Genomic DNA, 16,486 nt, shown 5'->3' on the forward strand with positions numbered 1-16,486 from the left:
AGTTGAAGAAATACCTGTCCTCCCCACCACTATTAACAAAGCCGAAGCCGGGCGAGGAGCTATTTCTGTATCTCTCCACTAGCTCCACGGCTCTGGCAGCTGTCCTCGTCCGTGAAGAGCACCGCCAGCAAAAACCTATCTATTATGTCAGCAAGGTTCTTCACGACGCAGAAATAAGGTACCAGCGGGTCGAGAAATTGGCTTACGCGCTGGTAATGGCAGCCAGGAAGTTAAGGCCGTACTTTCAAGCCCACACCATAAAAGTCTTGACTGATCAGCCACTCCGGCAAGTACTCTATCGACTAGATATCTCCGGGCGACTTGTGAAATGGGCCGTGGAGCTGAGTTCGATATCCAGTACGCACCTAGGTCAGCCATCAAGGCTCAAGTACTGGCCGACTTCGTGGCTGAGTGCACCATTCCCCAGCAGTTCGTTGATTCTGAAGCTGTGCAGTTCCCAGTTGCGGAGAAAGCAGCTCTTAAAGAATGTATAGCGGAGGGAGCTAAAATAGAAATCGTTCATCTGCCAGCCAAGCAGGACTCCACAACCAGCTCACTAATCTGGGAAGTACATGTCGACGGGTCTTCGAATAAGAGTGGCTGTGGAGCCGGCCTCGTCCTCACCGGGCCTGATGACTTCACTGCAAATTATGCCCTGAGGTTTGGATTCCGCGCATCCAACAACGAGGCAGAATATGAAGCTCTCCTCGCCGGAATGAGCCTCGCAATCCAAACCGGCGCCCGAAACTTAAAAGCATAATGTGACTCTCAGCTGGTTGCAAACCAGATTCAGGGGGTCTACAAAGCTCGAGACGAGCGTATGATCAAGTACCTCGCCAAGGTCCACCAACTCGCCAGCAAGTTCGAAAGTTTTGAGGTCATCAGAGTCCCCAGAACAGAAAATGCCAAGGCAGATGTGCTGTCAAAACTGGCTGCCTCCGGATATACCACCCTTGGGAGCATACGCATGGAGTTCCTGCAAAGATCCAGCATCGAAAGTAAAGCCGCGGAAACAATGCAGGTAGAGAATGAGCCGTGCTGGATGGACGAGATCATCAGTTATCTGCGCGATGGTAAACTCCCTAAGGTTAAAAAGGAAGCCCGCAAGGTGATACAGAGAGCTGCCCGATTCTCCCTCAGCAGTGACATCTTGTATAAGAGATCCTATACTCTCCCATACCTGAAGTGCCTTAGGCCGGGCGACGCCGCATATACACTCCAGGAGACGCACGAAGGAATTTGTGGAGAACATCTGGGGGGCAAAGCCCTGGTAATAAAAGTGCTGCTCAGAGGTCTGTATTGGCCCACCATAAGGCAGGATGCGCTGAGTCTGGTTAAAAGGTGTGAGAGGTGTCAGAAATTCTCTCCCACCATCCACCAGCCCGTCGTGGCGATGGCTCCAATTATTAGCCCACTCCCCTTCGCAGTATGGGGGATGGACATCCTAGGCCCCTTCCCACCGGCCTCCGGAAAGCGCATGTTCGTGGTAGTAGCGATCGACTATTTTACTAAGTGGGTGGAGGCGGAACCTCTAGCGCAGATCACAGAGCAAAATGTGCAGAACTTCTTCTGGAAATCAGTAGTTTGCAGATTTAGGATTCCTCGTGCCTTAATAACGGACAACGGCAAACAATTCTGAAATCCAAGTAGTGACTTGGTTTGGCAACCTAGAGGGGGGGTGAATAGGATGTTTATAAAACTTTTACCTTTTGAAAACTTTTACTAAAATTTCACCCAAGACTTATCCCTTGTTTAATTAAGTTTGAAATAGTTGAACTTAAACAATATTACAAATTATTATAAGTTCAATAGTATCACTTAGTTCAATAAAATCTTTTTTAAAAATTTCATTTTCTTCACTAAGATGTGCATGATCTATTTCTAGTGACCTAAACTCCTTGTGAATACTAGCTAAATTATTTTTCAAGTTTGAATTCTTAGCTAGTTGATCCTCAAGTTTCTTATGTAATTCTTGGACATTTTCAACAAGTTCTTCAAATGTGAATTCGGCATTATCCAAGGGGTCTTCATTAGATAATCCCATTAAGCACATGTTTTGATTTTGAAGATTTTCAATAGAGTCCAAAACATTTTTAGCATTTTTACAAGAGGATATTTTTTCATAAATGTTAGGTGGTAATGCACAACATATTGTAATTAGGGCTTTTGTATTTAGCAAAGATAATTTTTTATCATAATCATTTGATCTTTTAGATTTAACATTTAAATCAAAACCATTTTCAATTATCTTTATCATATCTTTATCTAGACCTTTTAAGTATGTCTTCATATGGATCAACCATGATCCATAATCCGAACCATCCAAAATAGGTAGTCTAGATCCCATCTTTTAAGTTGCCAAAAAGTTTGATCTTTTAACTCTTAACCGGTTAGGGTCTTAATCAAGAGCCCAAGCTTTGATACCAATTGAAATCCAAGTAGTGACTTAGTTTGGCAACCTAGAGGGGGGGTGAATAGGATGTTTATAAAACTTTTACCTTTTGAAAACTTTTACTAAAATTTCACCCAAGACTTATCCCTTGTTTAATTAAGTTTGAAATAGTTGAACTTAAACAATATTACAAATTATTATAAGTTCAAAAACCCTTGTTGATTAGCAAACTTAATTAGGTGATTTATAGCCTAGTTAGCAAGGTACCAATATTCAATCAAAACCTAAAATGCTAACTACTCACTCAATTCCAAATATGTAAGAATGCAAGCACAAATAAATAAGAAAGTGAGAGGGAGAGAAAGATAGAGAAATACCAACACAAGTGACACAAAGATTTATAGTGGTTCGGCAAACGGCCTACTCCACTCTACTCAAGGTCGCACTTGAGGATTTCCACTATTGAGACCTCAACGACGCCCGGCTCCGAGGCTTTTACACTCCAAGGGAATTAAATAAGGATGCCCTTCCACCTTTACAATGACTCTCCTTCTCCGCCGAGTTCTAAGCGGTTCACCCAAGGGAATTAAAAACAACGGATGCCCTTGCCACCGATCGAATAAAGAAGAAGATAAAAGCTTTGCCTCTATGTAGGCTACAATGCAAGTTGAAGCTCCAAGGATGCTCTCAAGAATAAACAAGTTTAAGCCTAAACCAATCTCAAAAGATTTTCTCAAATCAAGGCACAAAGAGTTTGGTTGGTGAGAGAATTTAACCCAAAAATAGTTCACAAATGATTTTCTATGGTTTGTTGAAGTTGGACAATGTTCCTCTAGTGTTTTGGACCCTTGAATGGGTATATATAAAGTCCCAACTCCATGTGACCGTTTGGGGGGTAAAACAGTCAAAACTGGGTCAAAAAATTAACTAGCCGTTGGGCCTCCAACGGCTATAATTTTTTGAGAAAATACACTTCTCGGAGTTCCGAGAATTTTCTCGGAGTTCCGAGCTCGGAGCTCCGAGGGTTTCTCGGAGTTCCGAGAAACCAAACAGAGATTTAAGTTTAAGAACCTGGAGCATTTCTCGGAGCTCCGAGAATTTTCTCGGAGTTCCGAGCTCGGAGCTCCGAGAATAATTCTCGGAGTTCCGAGACTGGTTTCCAGCAAACAGTGTTGAACTTGTAAAATTCATATCTCCCTCATTTCTCGTCGGATTTTGACGTTCCTATACTCTACGGATATGAGAAAAATGAGAGCTATCTGTTAAAAATATTTTCAAAAATATTTGAAAATGTTTTAAATAAGTTTTGATAGGATTTAGTTGCTGGTCCAGGTTGTTGCTTCGGAACTCTGTTTTGTTCATTCTTGTGTTGAATGCCATATAGGTCCCAACATGTTGGTACACCACCATGGCCATTCACTTATCCATTTAAGTCCTTAAAGGGTGTGTTAGTCTCTTTGAAAAATATATTTTTAGGGGTTTTAAGATGTGCCTTGATAAGAGAAAACACAAGAGAGATAGGTGATACAATCTACCATTTTTACCACTCTCTTGAATGAACTCTTGAGGTAGCCATTGCTTGATCTTCTCTTTGAGTGCATGGATTGCTTTGGGATCTTCAAGGTTGAGCTTCTTTGCTTGACACCTTCAAAGGATGATGCCACCATTTGGTTCAAGCTCATTTGCAAGTTGTTGATCCACAAGCTTTGGCCTTCATTGATCTTCCTTTGCTTGTTCAATGCTTTGAGATGGTTGTGTGGAACTTCTCCTTGGTTGATCCTCCAAGGTATGGTTTGTCCAAATATGTTCTAGCTCCTTTGTCCTTTGTTTGGTTCATCTTCAAGCATAGGCCATCAATGGTGTGTGCTAGCATGGATTGACATGTGAATTCCCTGTGTATAGCACAACACTCAAGGCAAACAATTAGTCCATAAACGACTAATCAATTTGCGTTTGTTAATCATCAAAACAAGATGATTGAATGAACCCATGGGGAACCCTTGGGCTTACAAATTCGATTGCCAGAACTTTCGGAAGTTCTACTCTGATCTAAAGATTGAACAGAGGTTCACTTCAGTAGCTCACCCCGAGACCAACGGGCAAACAGAAGTGACTAATAGGATCCTGCTTCAGGGAATAAAGAAAAGACTGGATGAAAAAGCTGGCCGCTGGGCAGACGAGCTTTATCACATTTTATGGGCATACCGCACTACTCCTCGCACGCCAACTGGTGAATCGCCATTCAACCTCTCCTTTGGAATAGAGGCTGTGATACCAGTCGATATAGGCACTCCGTCTCCCAGGGTCACCAGCTTCAACGAGCAGCTTAACAGTAACGGGCTCCGCGCCAATCTCGACTTACTAGAGGAGATCCGGGAAGAATCTCGAATCCGAGTCGCCGCCTACAAGCAGAGAGTATCCAACTATCATGACTCCAAGATACGTCCCAGAGAATTCCGGACAGGAGATTTAGTCCTGAGGAGAGCAGCCGTCTCCCAACCAATGAAAGTCAGGAAACTCTCCTCGACTTGGGAGGGGCCATATCGAGTGAAAGAAGTTATCCGCCCAGGTAGCTACAAGCTAGAGACACTGGAGGAGCGTCTATTACCCCACGTATGGAACTCCAAAAGCCTCAGGAAATATTATCAGTAGGCACATCGTCCGGTGTGAGAGGTGACTTTGTAAATTACGTTTATGATAATATGAATAAATAATTCTTTTTGCAGATTCAAATTTTCCTCTTATAATTGGAAACCCAGTTCATAAAACTTGGGTACTCTCTGGAAACCCAGTTCATAAAACTTGGGTACTCTCTGGGAACCCAGTTCATAAAACTTGGGTACTCTCTGGAAACCCAGTTCATAAAACTTGGGTACTGTTCGGAAACCCAGTTCATAAAACTTGGGTACTCTCTGGAAACCCAGTTCATAAAACTTGGGTACTGTTCGGAAACCCAGTTCATAAAACTTGGGTACTCTTTGGAAACCCAGTTCATAAAACTCGGGTACTCTTTGGAAACCCAGTTCATAAAACTTGGGTACTCTTCGGAAACCCAGTTCATAAAACTTGGGTACTCTCTGAAAACCCAATTTATAAAAACTTGGGTACTATCAATCGTCTACAATCCCAGGTTATTAAAACTAGGGGGCAAGCCGGGCAAGTCACTCAGCTAGAGCTTATCAGAGACGGAGGAGGACGGAGGAGCACAGATATGGACAAGTATAATTTCATTGATCAAAATGTGGGGGCCTCGAGGGCCATTACAGAATTATCCTTAAAAGGCTGTCAAAAAAAAAAGGAGATTCTGCGGTCTCAAGGACCATTACAAAAAGAAACAGAAAATACTAAGAGACATCCGGGACAGAGGCAGTGTCGACAGCGGCATCAGCAGGGACCTCCAGATCCTCCTCGACAATTGTCGGCCTAGCAGGAAGAGTCATATCTGTCATCACCAAGTTTGGGTTGCATGCTTTGAGTTGCTCAAGGCAATCATAGTACCCAAGACTATAGGCCTCGCTGGACAGACTGAAGAGTTCGGCCTCTTTCTCCTCTGCAGCTTCCTTCACCGCGATCCTTCGCCTCTCTTTGGCTCTCTCCCTCTGGGCATTCATGGCTTCGGCAGCTTTATCCAGCTTCTGCCTTTCGAGGGCCAAATCCTCCGCCAGCAGCTTCTTTTCAGCCTCCACCCGTCCGATGCTCGTTTGGAGCTCCTTAACCTCAGTGGCCAGCTTCCCGTTCACCTCTTCAGATTTGGTGATGGCTTCGGAGAACTTCTTGCTCTTCTCCTTGAGATCGTTGTAGTATATTCCAATCTACAGACAGAAACAAGCATTAGTATAGGAAGAAAGCAAAAGACGGACAGAAAGTAAGCAAATTCATTACTTGATAAAGCGAAGAGAACACCGCCTCTTCGCCAGTAGCCGGCGGCTCGTGGATGACCTGTTGCTTGTCCTTCTGAAGGAGACACTTGCTCACGATCTCAGCCGCTACTCGGCTCTTGCCCAGGGCAGTATCGTCCTTCTGAACGGCCCAATTGGGCCGAAAAACATTGTCACTCAACCTCACGGGAGGACGGGCTCCAGCTCCAGTTCCAGTGGATGTACCACCAGATTTAGAAGAACCACCTCCCTGAGCAAAGGGGCCCACTAGCCTCACTGTGGTTTTTGCCTTCTGAGCCAGGGGTGGCGCAGTGTCTCGTGACGGGGCCGGACTCGCCAGCTCAGCCGCCTTTCTCTTTTGGCGCTCTTGGATTGCCTGTTGAGCCCCTTCCTGCGCCCTTGGCTGGCTCCTTGCCTTATCTTCTTGACTGTTGATTGTTTCTTCATTTCTGCAAGTAAGCAAGCAGTCAGAAGCAAATAAAAGGAAAAACAGCAGTTTTAAGAGTCTAGCTACATACGTGCCGGAGTCGCGGTACTTATACCAAGTCCGACCAGAATATCTTCTCCTGAAAAGTCCGAACAGTGAATGAGACCTGTTCGCTCCACCTCCTCCCGCATCAGGGTGAACGTCCTCCTATCGTCGCCCTCAAGAAGCGGCTTGCGGCTCAGCCCAGTGGTATTCGGAGTATCCCACACTAGAGGAACTGGCCAGGCTTCGCTAGACTCCGTGTCCTTGACGTAGAAGAACCTATTCTTCCACGAGTGTATCGATGAAGGGATACCAGTAATGATTTTCAAATCAGGGGGCTGGCTAATATAAATCCAGCCCCCTTCCTTGTGCCTCTTCAGGTGTGCACAAGCACGGAATAAAGGCACGGACACGCCCCTCTCTAGCCGGCCATGAACAAGGTACAAAAACCCAGTCAGTAACCTCCATGAGTTCGGAGCCACCTGGGCAGGAGCCAGTCCATAATATCGGAGCACGGCGACAAAGAATGGGTGCAAAGGAAAGCGAAGCCCTGCTCTCAACGACTCTTCATAAATGCAGAGATCCGAGCTTTCATTACACGCCCTATCTCCCTCTATTGCCGCTCTCAGCTCGAACGATGGGGGTACACAATATTTATCTCTAATGTCCCTCAGCATGGACTCGGTGAGGTGATTTTCCTCAATTAGAGCCCGCATGTTGTACTTAGGGTTGGCCTCCATCCGTGCTCTAGCGATGACCTCCATGGCCCGGCCGCCAGGAAGGAACGTTGTCGACGCCTCAGCAACATCACTACCCCCACTCCCCCCTACTCGGTGGAGACTATCAGTCGGGAGTGGGGTGGCGTTCAGATCTAATATCACTTCGTCCTTGTCCCCTCCGTCGTCGCTGTCTATAATATCTACTCTAGCGGCCGGACTAGCCATTACAGGCTTCTGAAGCGGCCTAAGTTCTGAGCTACTATTGGTGGAAGACTCAGAACCGGACTCGGAACTTGAACTACTATCAGACATGTAGAAAAAAGAGGGGCTGAGAAGAATACCGGTGAGCAGAGAGCTCCTAGATCCACGCGCAACTCCAACCACGAAGTGTGAAGTCGAACCGCGAAGCCGAACTCGCAGAGCAAGAGAAGAGGAGGAGAAGGAGAGAAGATAAAAAGTGAAAAGTGAAGAATGAGAAGTAAAAACCTCCTTTTATAACTTTTTGAAGGAGGTGGGGCATTAAATGCGATGCACGCATTTCGAGGGCCTTCAAAAGATGCCACGTGTCCCTTATTAATGACGGACACATTCTCCCAGACAAAGATGTGATTGAGCACACGCGTATGGATACGCGAGTATGTACGCCTATCTCCAAAGGACAACCGGACTGGATGTCCGCACTCCGGACTGGATTTCCGCCCTCCGGACTGGATATAATGCCTTTCTACAAAGCGACAAAAACCAGTCTGGCCCAAGCCGGACTGGACACAAGATGACAAAAACCAGTCCGGCCCAAGCCGGACTGGATATAACGTGTTTCTACAAAACGACAAAAACCAGTCCGGCCCAAGCCGGACTAGACACAAGACGACAAAAACCAGTCCGGCCCAAGCCGGACTGGATATGTCGCGTCCATCCGTGCTCTAGCGATGACCTCCATGGCCCGGCCAGGAAGGAACGTTGTCGACGCCTCAGCAACGTCACTACCCCCACTCCCCCCTACTCGGTGGAGACTATCAGTCTGGAGTGGGGTGGCGTTCAGATCTAATATCACTTCATCCTTGTCCCCTCCGTCGTCGCTGTCTATAATATCTACTCTAGCGGCCGGACTAGCCATTACAGGCTTCTGAAGCGGCCTAAGTTCTGAGCTACTACTGGTGGAAGACTCAGAACCGGACTCGGAACTTGAACTACTATCAGACATGTAGAAAAAAGAGGGGCTGAGAAGAATATCGGTGCCCAGAGAGCTCCTAGATCCACGCGCAACTCTAACCACGAAGTGCGAAGTCGAACCGCGAAGCCGAACTCGCAGAGCAAGAGAAGAGGAGGAGAAGGAGAGAAGATAAAAAGTGAAAAGTGAAGAATGAGAAGTAAAAACCTCCTTTTATAACTTTTCGAAGACGAAGGGGCATTAAATGCGATGCACGCGTTTCGAGGGCCTTCAAAAGATGCCACGTGTCCCTTATTAATGACGGACACATTCTCCCAGACAAAGATGTGATTGAGCACATGCGTATGGATACGCGCGTATGTACGCCTATCTCCAAAGGACAACCAGACTGGATGTCCGCACTCCGGACTGGATTTCCGCCCTCCGGACTGGATATAACGCGTTTCTACAAAACGACAAAAACCAGTCCGGCCGAAGCCGGACTGGACACAAGACGACAAAAACCAGTCCGGCTTGGGCCGGACTGGATATAACGCGTTTCTACAAAACGACAAAAACCAGTCCGGGGGCCGGACTGGATATAACGCGTTTCTACAAAACGACAAAAACTAGTCCGGCCCAAGCCGGACTGGATATGACGCGTTCGCTAAACGACAAAAACTAGTTCGGCCTAGGCCGGACTGACGAACTCCGGACTCATCTCCAGCCGGACTGGCTCAACTCCAGACTGGATTTCCGCACTCATCCCCAGCCGGACTGGCTCAACTCCGGACTGGATTTCCAGACTTGTTTATAGCCGGACTCCGGACTGGACCTCCGGATTCAAATCCAGCCGGACTCCGAACTGGACCTCCAGACTGAACCCTCCGATTCACTTCCACACGGCGCCTGCCCGTCCAGATAATCGATCAACCACACTTTCCCAAGTCACTCAATGACTTGGAAAACTGGGGGGCAACTGATGGGGTGTAAAAACTCCGGCCTCTCACAGGCCGCCACCTGTCCTGGGGGTAGGTGAACTCCAGCCTCTCACAGGCCGCCACCTGTCCCAGAGTAGGTGAACTCCAGCCTCTCACAGGCCGCCACCTGTTCCAGAGTAGGTGAACCCCAGCCTATCACAGGCTGCCACCTGTCCTGGACACCTCACCAGGTTTTCCCCAATAAATAGGGGTTCAAAGCTCAAACCAACGGGTAATACGAAAAACCCTCTCCACCCTCACTCTTAGACTAGCTCTGCACTCCTGCTCATACTGACTTGAGTGTCGAAGGGCCTGTCCGGAGTAAAACCCGGGTTGGTCTTCTGACCTCGCTTGCCTTTGTGCAGGACTCAGCCCTCATAGCAGGACTCAGCCACTTCGCTCTCCTTCACTCCGGTCCCTCAGGACTCAGCTCCTCTGGTCATCCAGCTCAGCTCTTACATCACTGTCGTACCTGTTACCGATTTTCGGTCTAACAGTAGGTGTGCCCTTTTGTATTATCATGAGAGAAAAAGTTGGAGATCTGATGTAGAGACTATCAAATGGACGGTCAAGATCAATCAAAGGTGGACTATACAATGATGGATGTGCCTTTTTGTATTATCATGAGAGAGAAAGGTACAAAGACACGCTTGCGTGAAGGTTGTCCCAAACGGTCTTAATATTGCCAAACGTCCCAGAATAAAGGGTAGGATTGTCAGTTTAAAAAAGAGAGTACTTTGGAGAAAATTAAAAACATGTTGTATAGGTTGAGATTTAGCGGATAGGGATGTTGAGAACATTCCCTTCCCTCCTAGCAGTAGGTACCCCTTAGTGTTAGTGTTCCTCTAAAAGCCAATACATAAAGAGATTTTAACAAAGTCGTAGAAAATTTTGCTCGGGAGGGAATATTTCAAAAATAATTTGCATATAAAGGTTACATTCTTGTACAAAACAAAGATTTAGGCCATGTTTGTCCACCATGCAAAAACATTTCATGGAATATTTGTTGGGCCATGTTAGAAGAGATGTGCGGGAGATGGAGAGACTTGAGAGGATGACAGTGAATTATACAAGAGTTTTTTTCGTGGAATGTTTTTCATGGAATATTTTTTCGTACTGGCTGCCACTATGGCCTTTAGGCTAAATTCGAAGTGAATTATACAAGAGTTTTTTCTGAGAAGCAAAATATAGGAATAATGCAAATGTTTTATCTATTGGATCCCATTGGGGCAGTTCATAAGGGGGGATTATTTTACCCCAAATAATTCGAGTACAAACCTAGAAAGATGGAATGGAAAGGAATGTTATTCGCAGTTTAGATGGCATAAAATAATTAAAAAAAAAAAAAAAACACACTCAGGACTGGTCTTTCATTTTCTCTTTCATTTTCTCCACCATCCTCACCTAATCCCACCTTTGCATTCGATAATTGATAGATAAATCTCCACCTTCCTTTTGATGCGGAGTAGAAGCGGAACTCTCGTTGAAGCTGATCCGTTTTTGAGCATTTCATCGATTTCATTTTCAATGAAAGCGAGATTCAGTAAGTGCTGTTCTTAGCTCAGTCCTGCAATGGAACTCTAATGTTGAACAATGATAATTGAATATGCAATGGACCTCTAATGTTGAACAAAGATAATTAAATATGCAATATGCTATTTCCTGATTTATTTACAAAACTATCTAAAATGAATATGCAATTTAACATTTGTCGTTGCCAAATTATTTTTCTGTCATTTCGTCAAGTCCTTGATTAACTGATTCAGCAGGTTGCAATTTCGAGTTGCACGATCAATTGAACTTGTTCTTCCTGATTCTTAGTAGCAATTCAACAAGATAACTGAATTGGTTTGCACATCCAGTTAGTGGCTCAAAATCTGAACTATAATGGCTTCTGCAAATAATTTAGTTTGCTTATCAAACGAAAAAAGTAATTTAGTTCTGATACTTCTAAACTTCAAACTAAGCCCTTCAATTCATAGTTCTGCAGAGGTTTTCAGGATTGCGTTTTACACTGATATGATGCTATGAAATACCGTTCAGTTTCTTGATTTGTAGCTCATGGTTTTCTGCTATGAGTGTATATTTGAATTCAACTGTTCAGAACAATTCTGAACAAGATTTTCCAGATGCACTCTGTTTTAATTCAAGTTTGGCTTGATTACAGGATCGTAATCAAACCAAAATTGGAAACAAGCTGAACAGGTTTTGCACATTTAAAGAGTAATTTGTTAGGGAATGCTTCACGATTTTAAACTCAGAAAAGTCTCATGAAATTTAACGTAGAGAAGTTCTGAACTAATTCATGGATCGTGGTAAGCTGTCCAGTTCCATTCTCTAAATCATGATAAATTTCAGAAGTTGGCTGATTTGAATGAAGTATTGCCGTTCTGTAGGATTAGCTTATCTATTCAAGAATGTTGGGCACATTCTTCAAGGAATCAGTTCATCAAGTATAATTGGATCTGGAATTTATCAGGGTATTGTAGACACCCCATTTTGACCGAACCGCTAGCAGCTTTAGTTGAGTCAAAACTTTATCAAATTAGTGTTTTAGAGCTTCTAAAAACCCTAGTTCTCGTATTCTTCTTCTCCAGCAAGCCTCCTGTCAAAATTCTGCAGATCCGATCTTCACCTTCCTTTCCACCGTTTTCCTCTCCATCTCCTTCATTGATTTCCATTTTTCTGCCTTTACCTCAAGATCTCGTCATTTTTCATTTCAGAGAAGATTTCGAAGAAGAAATCAGAGGTAGAGAGAGAGAGAGAGAGAGAGAGAGAGAGAGAGAGAGAGCCCCGATCATCTTCTCTGGCCATAGTTTTGGCCAGATTCCGGTTATTTCTTTTTCTTCTTCACCTCTCTTGTAGCTATTATTACTCTTTTGACTTTTGCCATATGAAACCCTCATTTTCTCTTTTTCTTCTTTGTGTTGAACCATAGATCTCGAATTTTCATCATCTCCTGCGAGATCTGCCAGAATCCGGCCTTGTTTTATCCTCATTACTTCTCCGATTAGATCTGGTTTATCTCCACTTTCTTTAACCTTGGATCTAACTTAGAAACCCTAGATTTAATCATCCTTACCTAAACACTGCAAGTTTTAGGCTCTGTTTGTAAGATCTCCTTCTCAGGTGAAATTCTTTGAAGCTTCGGTCACGATCTGTTCGATTGGAGTCTGTTTTTATACAGGAGGTCATTTACATCAGGTAAGTCTCAAATTTCTCAATTTCTAATGTAGAATGTTAGTTGTATGGATGTAATTGTGTGATTTTATTCTAGATCTCTCATCTTAGATAGATCAAAAGTACTTTTACGAATTTTGTAAATACTAGTTCATTTTATTCTACTTTCTTGATTGTTTCATTTGTATAGATCTTGTTGAGAATTTAATGATTTTTCATGAAAGTTTCTTTTGAAATATGGTAGAAATTTGAAGTGAAGGAAGTAATGCTCAATGTTTACAAATCATTCTGTTTCTTGTGTTTCTTCTAGACATTTATGAATGTTTTGTACTCACTATGTTAATTTTATGCCTTAAGGCTTGAAAATTTTCTTGGTTTCCTCATGTGAAAAATTGGAACTTAACTTTGGCAAAGCATTCTAAGTTAATTGAACAGTAGTATTCTCACTGGATGAAGTACGTTGTTGTTACTACTACAGATAGCAGTTGTTTGAGCTAAGTCATGGTAATAAACATAGATAATGTATGGATAATGAATGATTTCATGTTCCATTGTGTTTCTCTATGAATAATTTCTTTCATTCTTTTTTTTAAATGATGTCAAACTTGTTGTGATTATAGCTCAGACAGGGTGCAAATTGAATAAATTCATTTTACTTGAGCAAATCCCCTGAAAGGATACTGTAAAGATCTAAAGATTTTATGGGTATTAGTGTTGTATGATACATGCTCCTTGCCGTTTGATTGATGTATATGACAGGTGTAGTTCTGGACCTTAATATATTATTGTAACTTTCGTTTATGTAAGCAGTAGGGTCAAAGAATTTAATGCTAGATTTGCTCTTCCCATGGCTCTTCTTTAGATTTCCTAGAGTGAATGTGTGTGAGTATGTGTGGTTGTGTAACTGTGTGCTAATATATTTATATGGCTAAGTATATTTTGGACCTTGGTTGTTGTTTCAGCATTTTCTAAAAGAGAAGGAACTCATTTGTTTAAATCCTTCTATTCATGTGACTGATGAGGTTAAAAAAAAAATTTACATTTAAATGAAAATTGATTCTTACTTTTGACTGAAAATATGAATATATATGTGAGTGTCCATAGGGAGCAGGTGTTGGGATAATTAGTTAAACATGAGAATAATAACGGCCCCTCATATGATGTATAGTGGTCATTCTTTTTGTTGAATCAGTAAAATGTCTATAGCTGCTGTCCAACAGGGGTATATATTTAACAGTTGAGATCTTTGTTTGATTTAAAGTACTCAGCTACTGTTCCACAGGTTTATACACCGATTCAGACCCTCATTAGTTCAGTTTCTTATTGATTCATATGGTTTATACATTGTTTCAGTTTCTCGCTAGTTCTATGTTAGGTAACACACTAATTTTTTGTAGCTCTTGCACTGGTTCATTTTTTCTGGTTTTGCATTAGATAATATACTGATTTTTATGGTTTTTGCCTTGGAGTTCACTCTAGTTATTCATACAACATAAGGTACAATGATATGATCAAGTGTTTTTAATTTGTCTTAATAGCAGCCTCCTGCTTCCTATAATTTACAATTAAGAATACAGGTTACTCTTGAAATGGATATAAGGAATCTTGTTTTGTCTCAATGATCGAAATCCAATGCTTGAAGTGAATATATGTAAATTGGATAGGACTAATCTAGTACAATTATTAAAATAGAATGATACTATTTTTTTTATGGCATAAGTTCAGTTTGCTCGGATTGATTAAGGTTATGTTAATTTTGACTGTGTGTTGGACAAGGAAAAAAAAAAGGCTGCAGTACATGTGTTGAAATGTAATAGTGTGAATATCAACCTGTCGTACTTAGCTTCTAAGTGTATGTCCATGAAGATTTAAGGGACTCAACTCGTGACTACATTGCATGTTAATTACATAGGAATGATCTTTTGTTTCCCATGTATAATTACAGAATTTTGTTTTTATAGCATGAGTAAACCTAAAAATTGTTTTGAGTAGTTTCACAAAAATATTGTCTTCATGGCTCATGTGAACTCAAATTTCGGATGATAGGTGCAAAGCTGTTAGATCTTTTTTAGTGGTACTTGTAATTCTTTGAATATTCTAGTCTGGAAATGGGATTTGGGTTGAGAGGTACTTGTTGTACATGACTAAAGGAATGCTTCATCACTCATATGCTGAATCTTTGAAAAAAGTCTTATAATCTTTTAAGTCAATATGTTGTGAACTCAAGAAGTGTGGCATATATGCTAAAGCTAGGTGTATGCTTAATTTGGGAAGCTCATACATGCTTATAGGAATTTTGCCTGTAAAACTGTAATAATATGTGAAAGCATAAGCATGTCGTTTCTTCATTGTTTGTTCTCATGTTTTAGTGGTTCGATTAGACTTAATGCTGTGGTCATGCACTATTTGTTCTCTCATGTATGAGATTTGCCTAGATCTTTAATTGTCTTACAAGTTTCAAAGAATAGACGATAAATTAGGTATGTGTAAATGATAGAATGTAACCTTAAACCATAGATCTTTCCGTCATTACAAGGGTGATGAAGGCGTTAGCCCAAGCCCATCCTTAGGGGACTTGCTCAGTCCAAGTAGCACTCCCCTCTTTATTTTAGTAGACTAGCCTCAGTCTTTTAGACACCTGTAGAAATTAGAGCTCACCCTTAGGGAGGCAAGCCATGTCTCACAAAAGCAAAGTCACACCTTTTTTAGGAGACAAGCTATGTCTCATACAATAAAATCCATCCTCTTAGGGAGACAAGCTATGTCTCAGCAGAAAAGTCAGGCTTTTAGGAGACTATTTTGGTCTCATTAGAGGAGTCCGCCCAGAGGAGTCCGCCCTTAGGAGACAGGATTTACCTCATTTAGAGAGCTTTCCCTTTAGGAGGCTTACCTAGCCTCATGTTAGAGTCCCCCCCCCCCTTTCTTCTAGAGCGAGTCTTTGACGCACTCATTGATTAGATGGTGTTATTAGAGAGTCTTTGACTCATTTGACCTTTTAGTGGTGTTATTAGAGAGTCTTTGACTCACTCGTCCTTTAGGTGGTATTATCAGATAGTCTTTGACTTGTGTGTTCATCTCCTTAGTGTTATCGATTAGGATTTTCTCCTTAGTGTTGTTGTCGCTCTTCGTTATTAGAGACTAGCACAACTTATTAGATCTTCATTTGTTTGAAATCTTAGAAGGTTTTTCCTTGTCTTTAGCATTAGCTTACCCGGTTTAGGGGTTTTCCCTGTTAGCCCTAGGGTTTTGCTTTGTGTATTCCCTTAGGTCTTTGACCAAAATGGTGAAAACATTTAAAAATCCAAAAACATCTTAAAATATTTTAAAATCCAAAGACGCTTGAAACATTAAAACACAAAAACAATTGAAATTTAAAATTCAAAAACATGTTAAAACTTTAAAAACATCAAAAACATTGAAATATCTTAAAATTCAAAAACAGTTGAAAAATATCAAAAACCTTAAGTCATTTTGAAATGCTTTAAAGCTTTAGGAGCGTAGTAAGAGAGTTCGTTTCGAACTACGTTGGCTTGATCCTCTCCCACGAGGTACGTAGTGCAACTTGGGATCTTTAATTCCAAGTCCAGCCAAACTTGTAAATAAATCATTCAAACTCTTTTAAAAAGTACAAAAATATTTCGTAAGCCTGTTTTTAAAAAATCTTCCTCTAGAGTTAGGACTTTGTCCTAGATAGGGAGTTTTAGAGTTAGGGCTTGGT

The 16,486-nt window shown here is 42.3% G+C and overlaps 1 protein-coding gene across 1 annotated transcript; it reads left to right on the plus strand.

Annotated features, from left to right (window-relative positions):
* The first annotated feature begins 328 nt into the window (after positions 1 to 328).
* On the plus strand, positions 329 to 5,139 carry LOC143891085 (uncharacterized). The gene is made up of 4 exons (XM_077395735.1): positions 329 to 643; positions 788 to 1,270; positions 4,457 to 5,005; positions 5,119 to 5,139. Exons 1-4 carry the CDS (start codon positions 329 to 331, stop codon positions 5,137 to 5,139), a joined length of 1,368 nt encoding a protein of 455 aa, XP_077251850.1.
* The last annotated feature ends 11,347 nt before the right edge of the window (positions 5,140 to 16,486 follow it).

Source organism: Tasmannia lanceolata, unplaced genomic scaffold (assembly GCF_043159265.1).
Source record: "Tasmannia lanceolata isolate RefF3 unplaced genomic scaffold, GAP_Taslan_0.1 ptg000013l, whole genome shotgun sequence".
NCBI classification, from domain to species: domain Eukaryota; kingdom Viridiplantae; phylum Streptophyta; class Magnoliopsida; order Canellales; family Winteraceae; genus Tasmannia; species Tasmannia lanceolata.

Excerpts from the sequence above, each read along its gene's own strand:
- LOC143891085 (XM_077395735.1), top strand. The coding sequence starts at position 329 with ATGGGCCGTGGAGCTGAGTTCGATATCCAGTACGCACCTAGGTCAGCC. Across the intron at positions 644-787 it reads CCGGGCCTGATGACTTCACT|ATTCAGGGGGTCTACAAAGC; the intron begins GCAAATTATGCC and ends GTTGCAAACCAG. Across the intron at positions 1,271-4,456 it reads ATCTGGGGGGCAAAGCCCTG|AGGTTCACTTCAGTAGCTCA; the intron begins GTAATAAAAGTG and ends AAGATTGAACAG.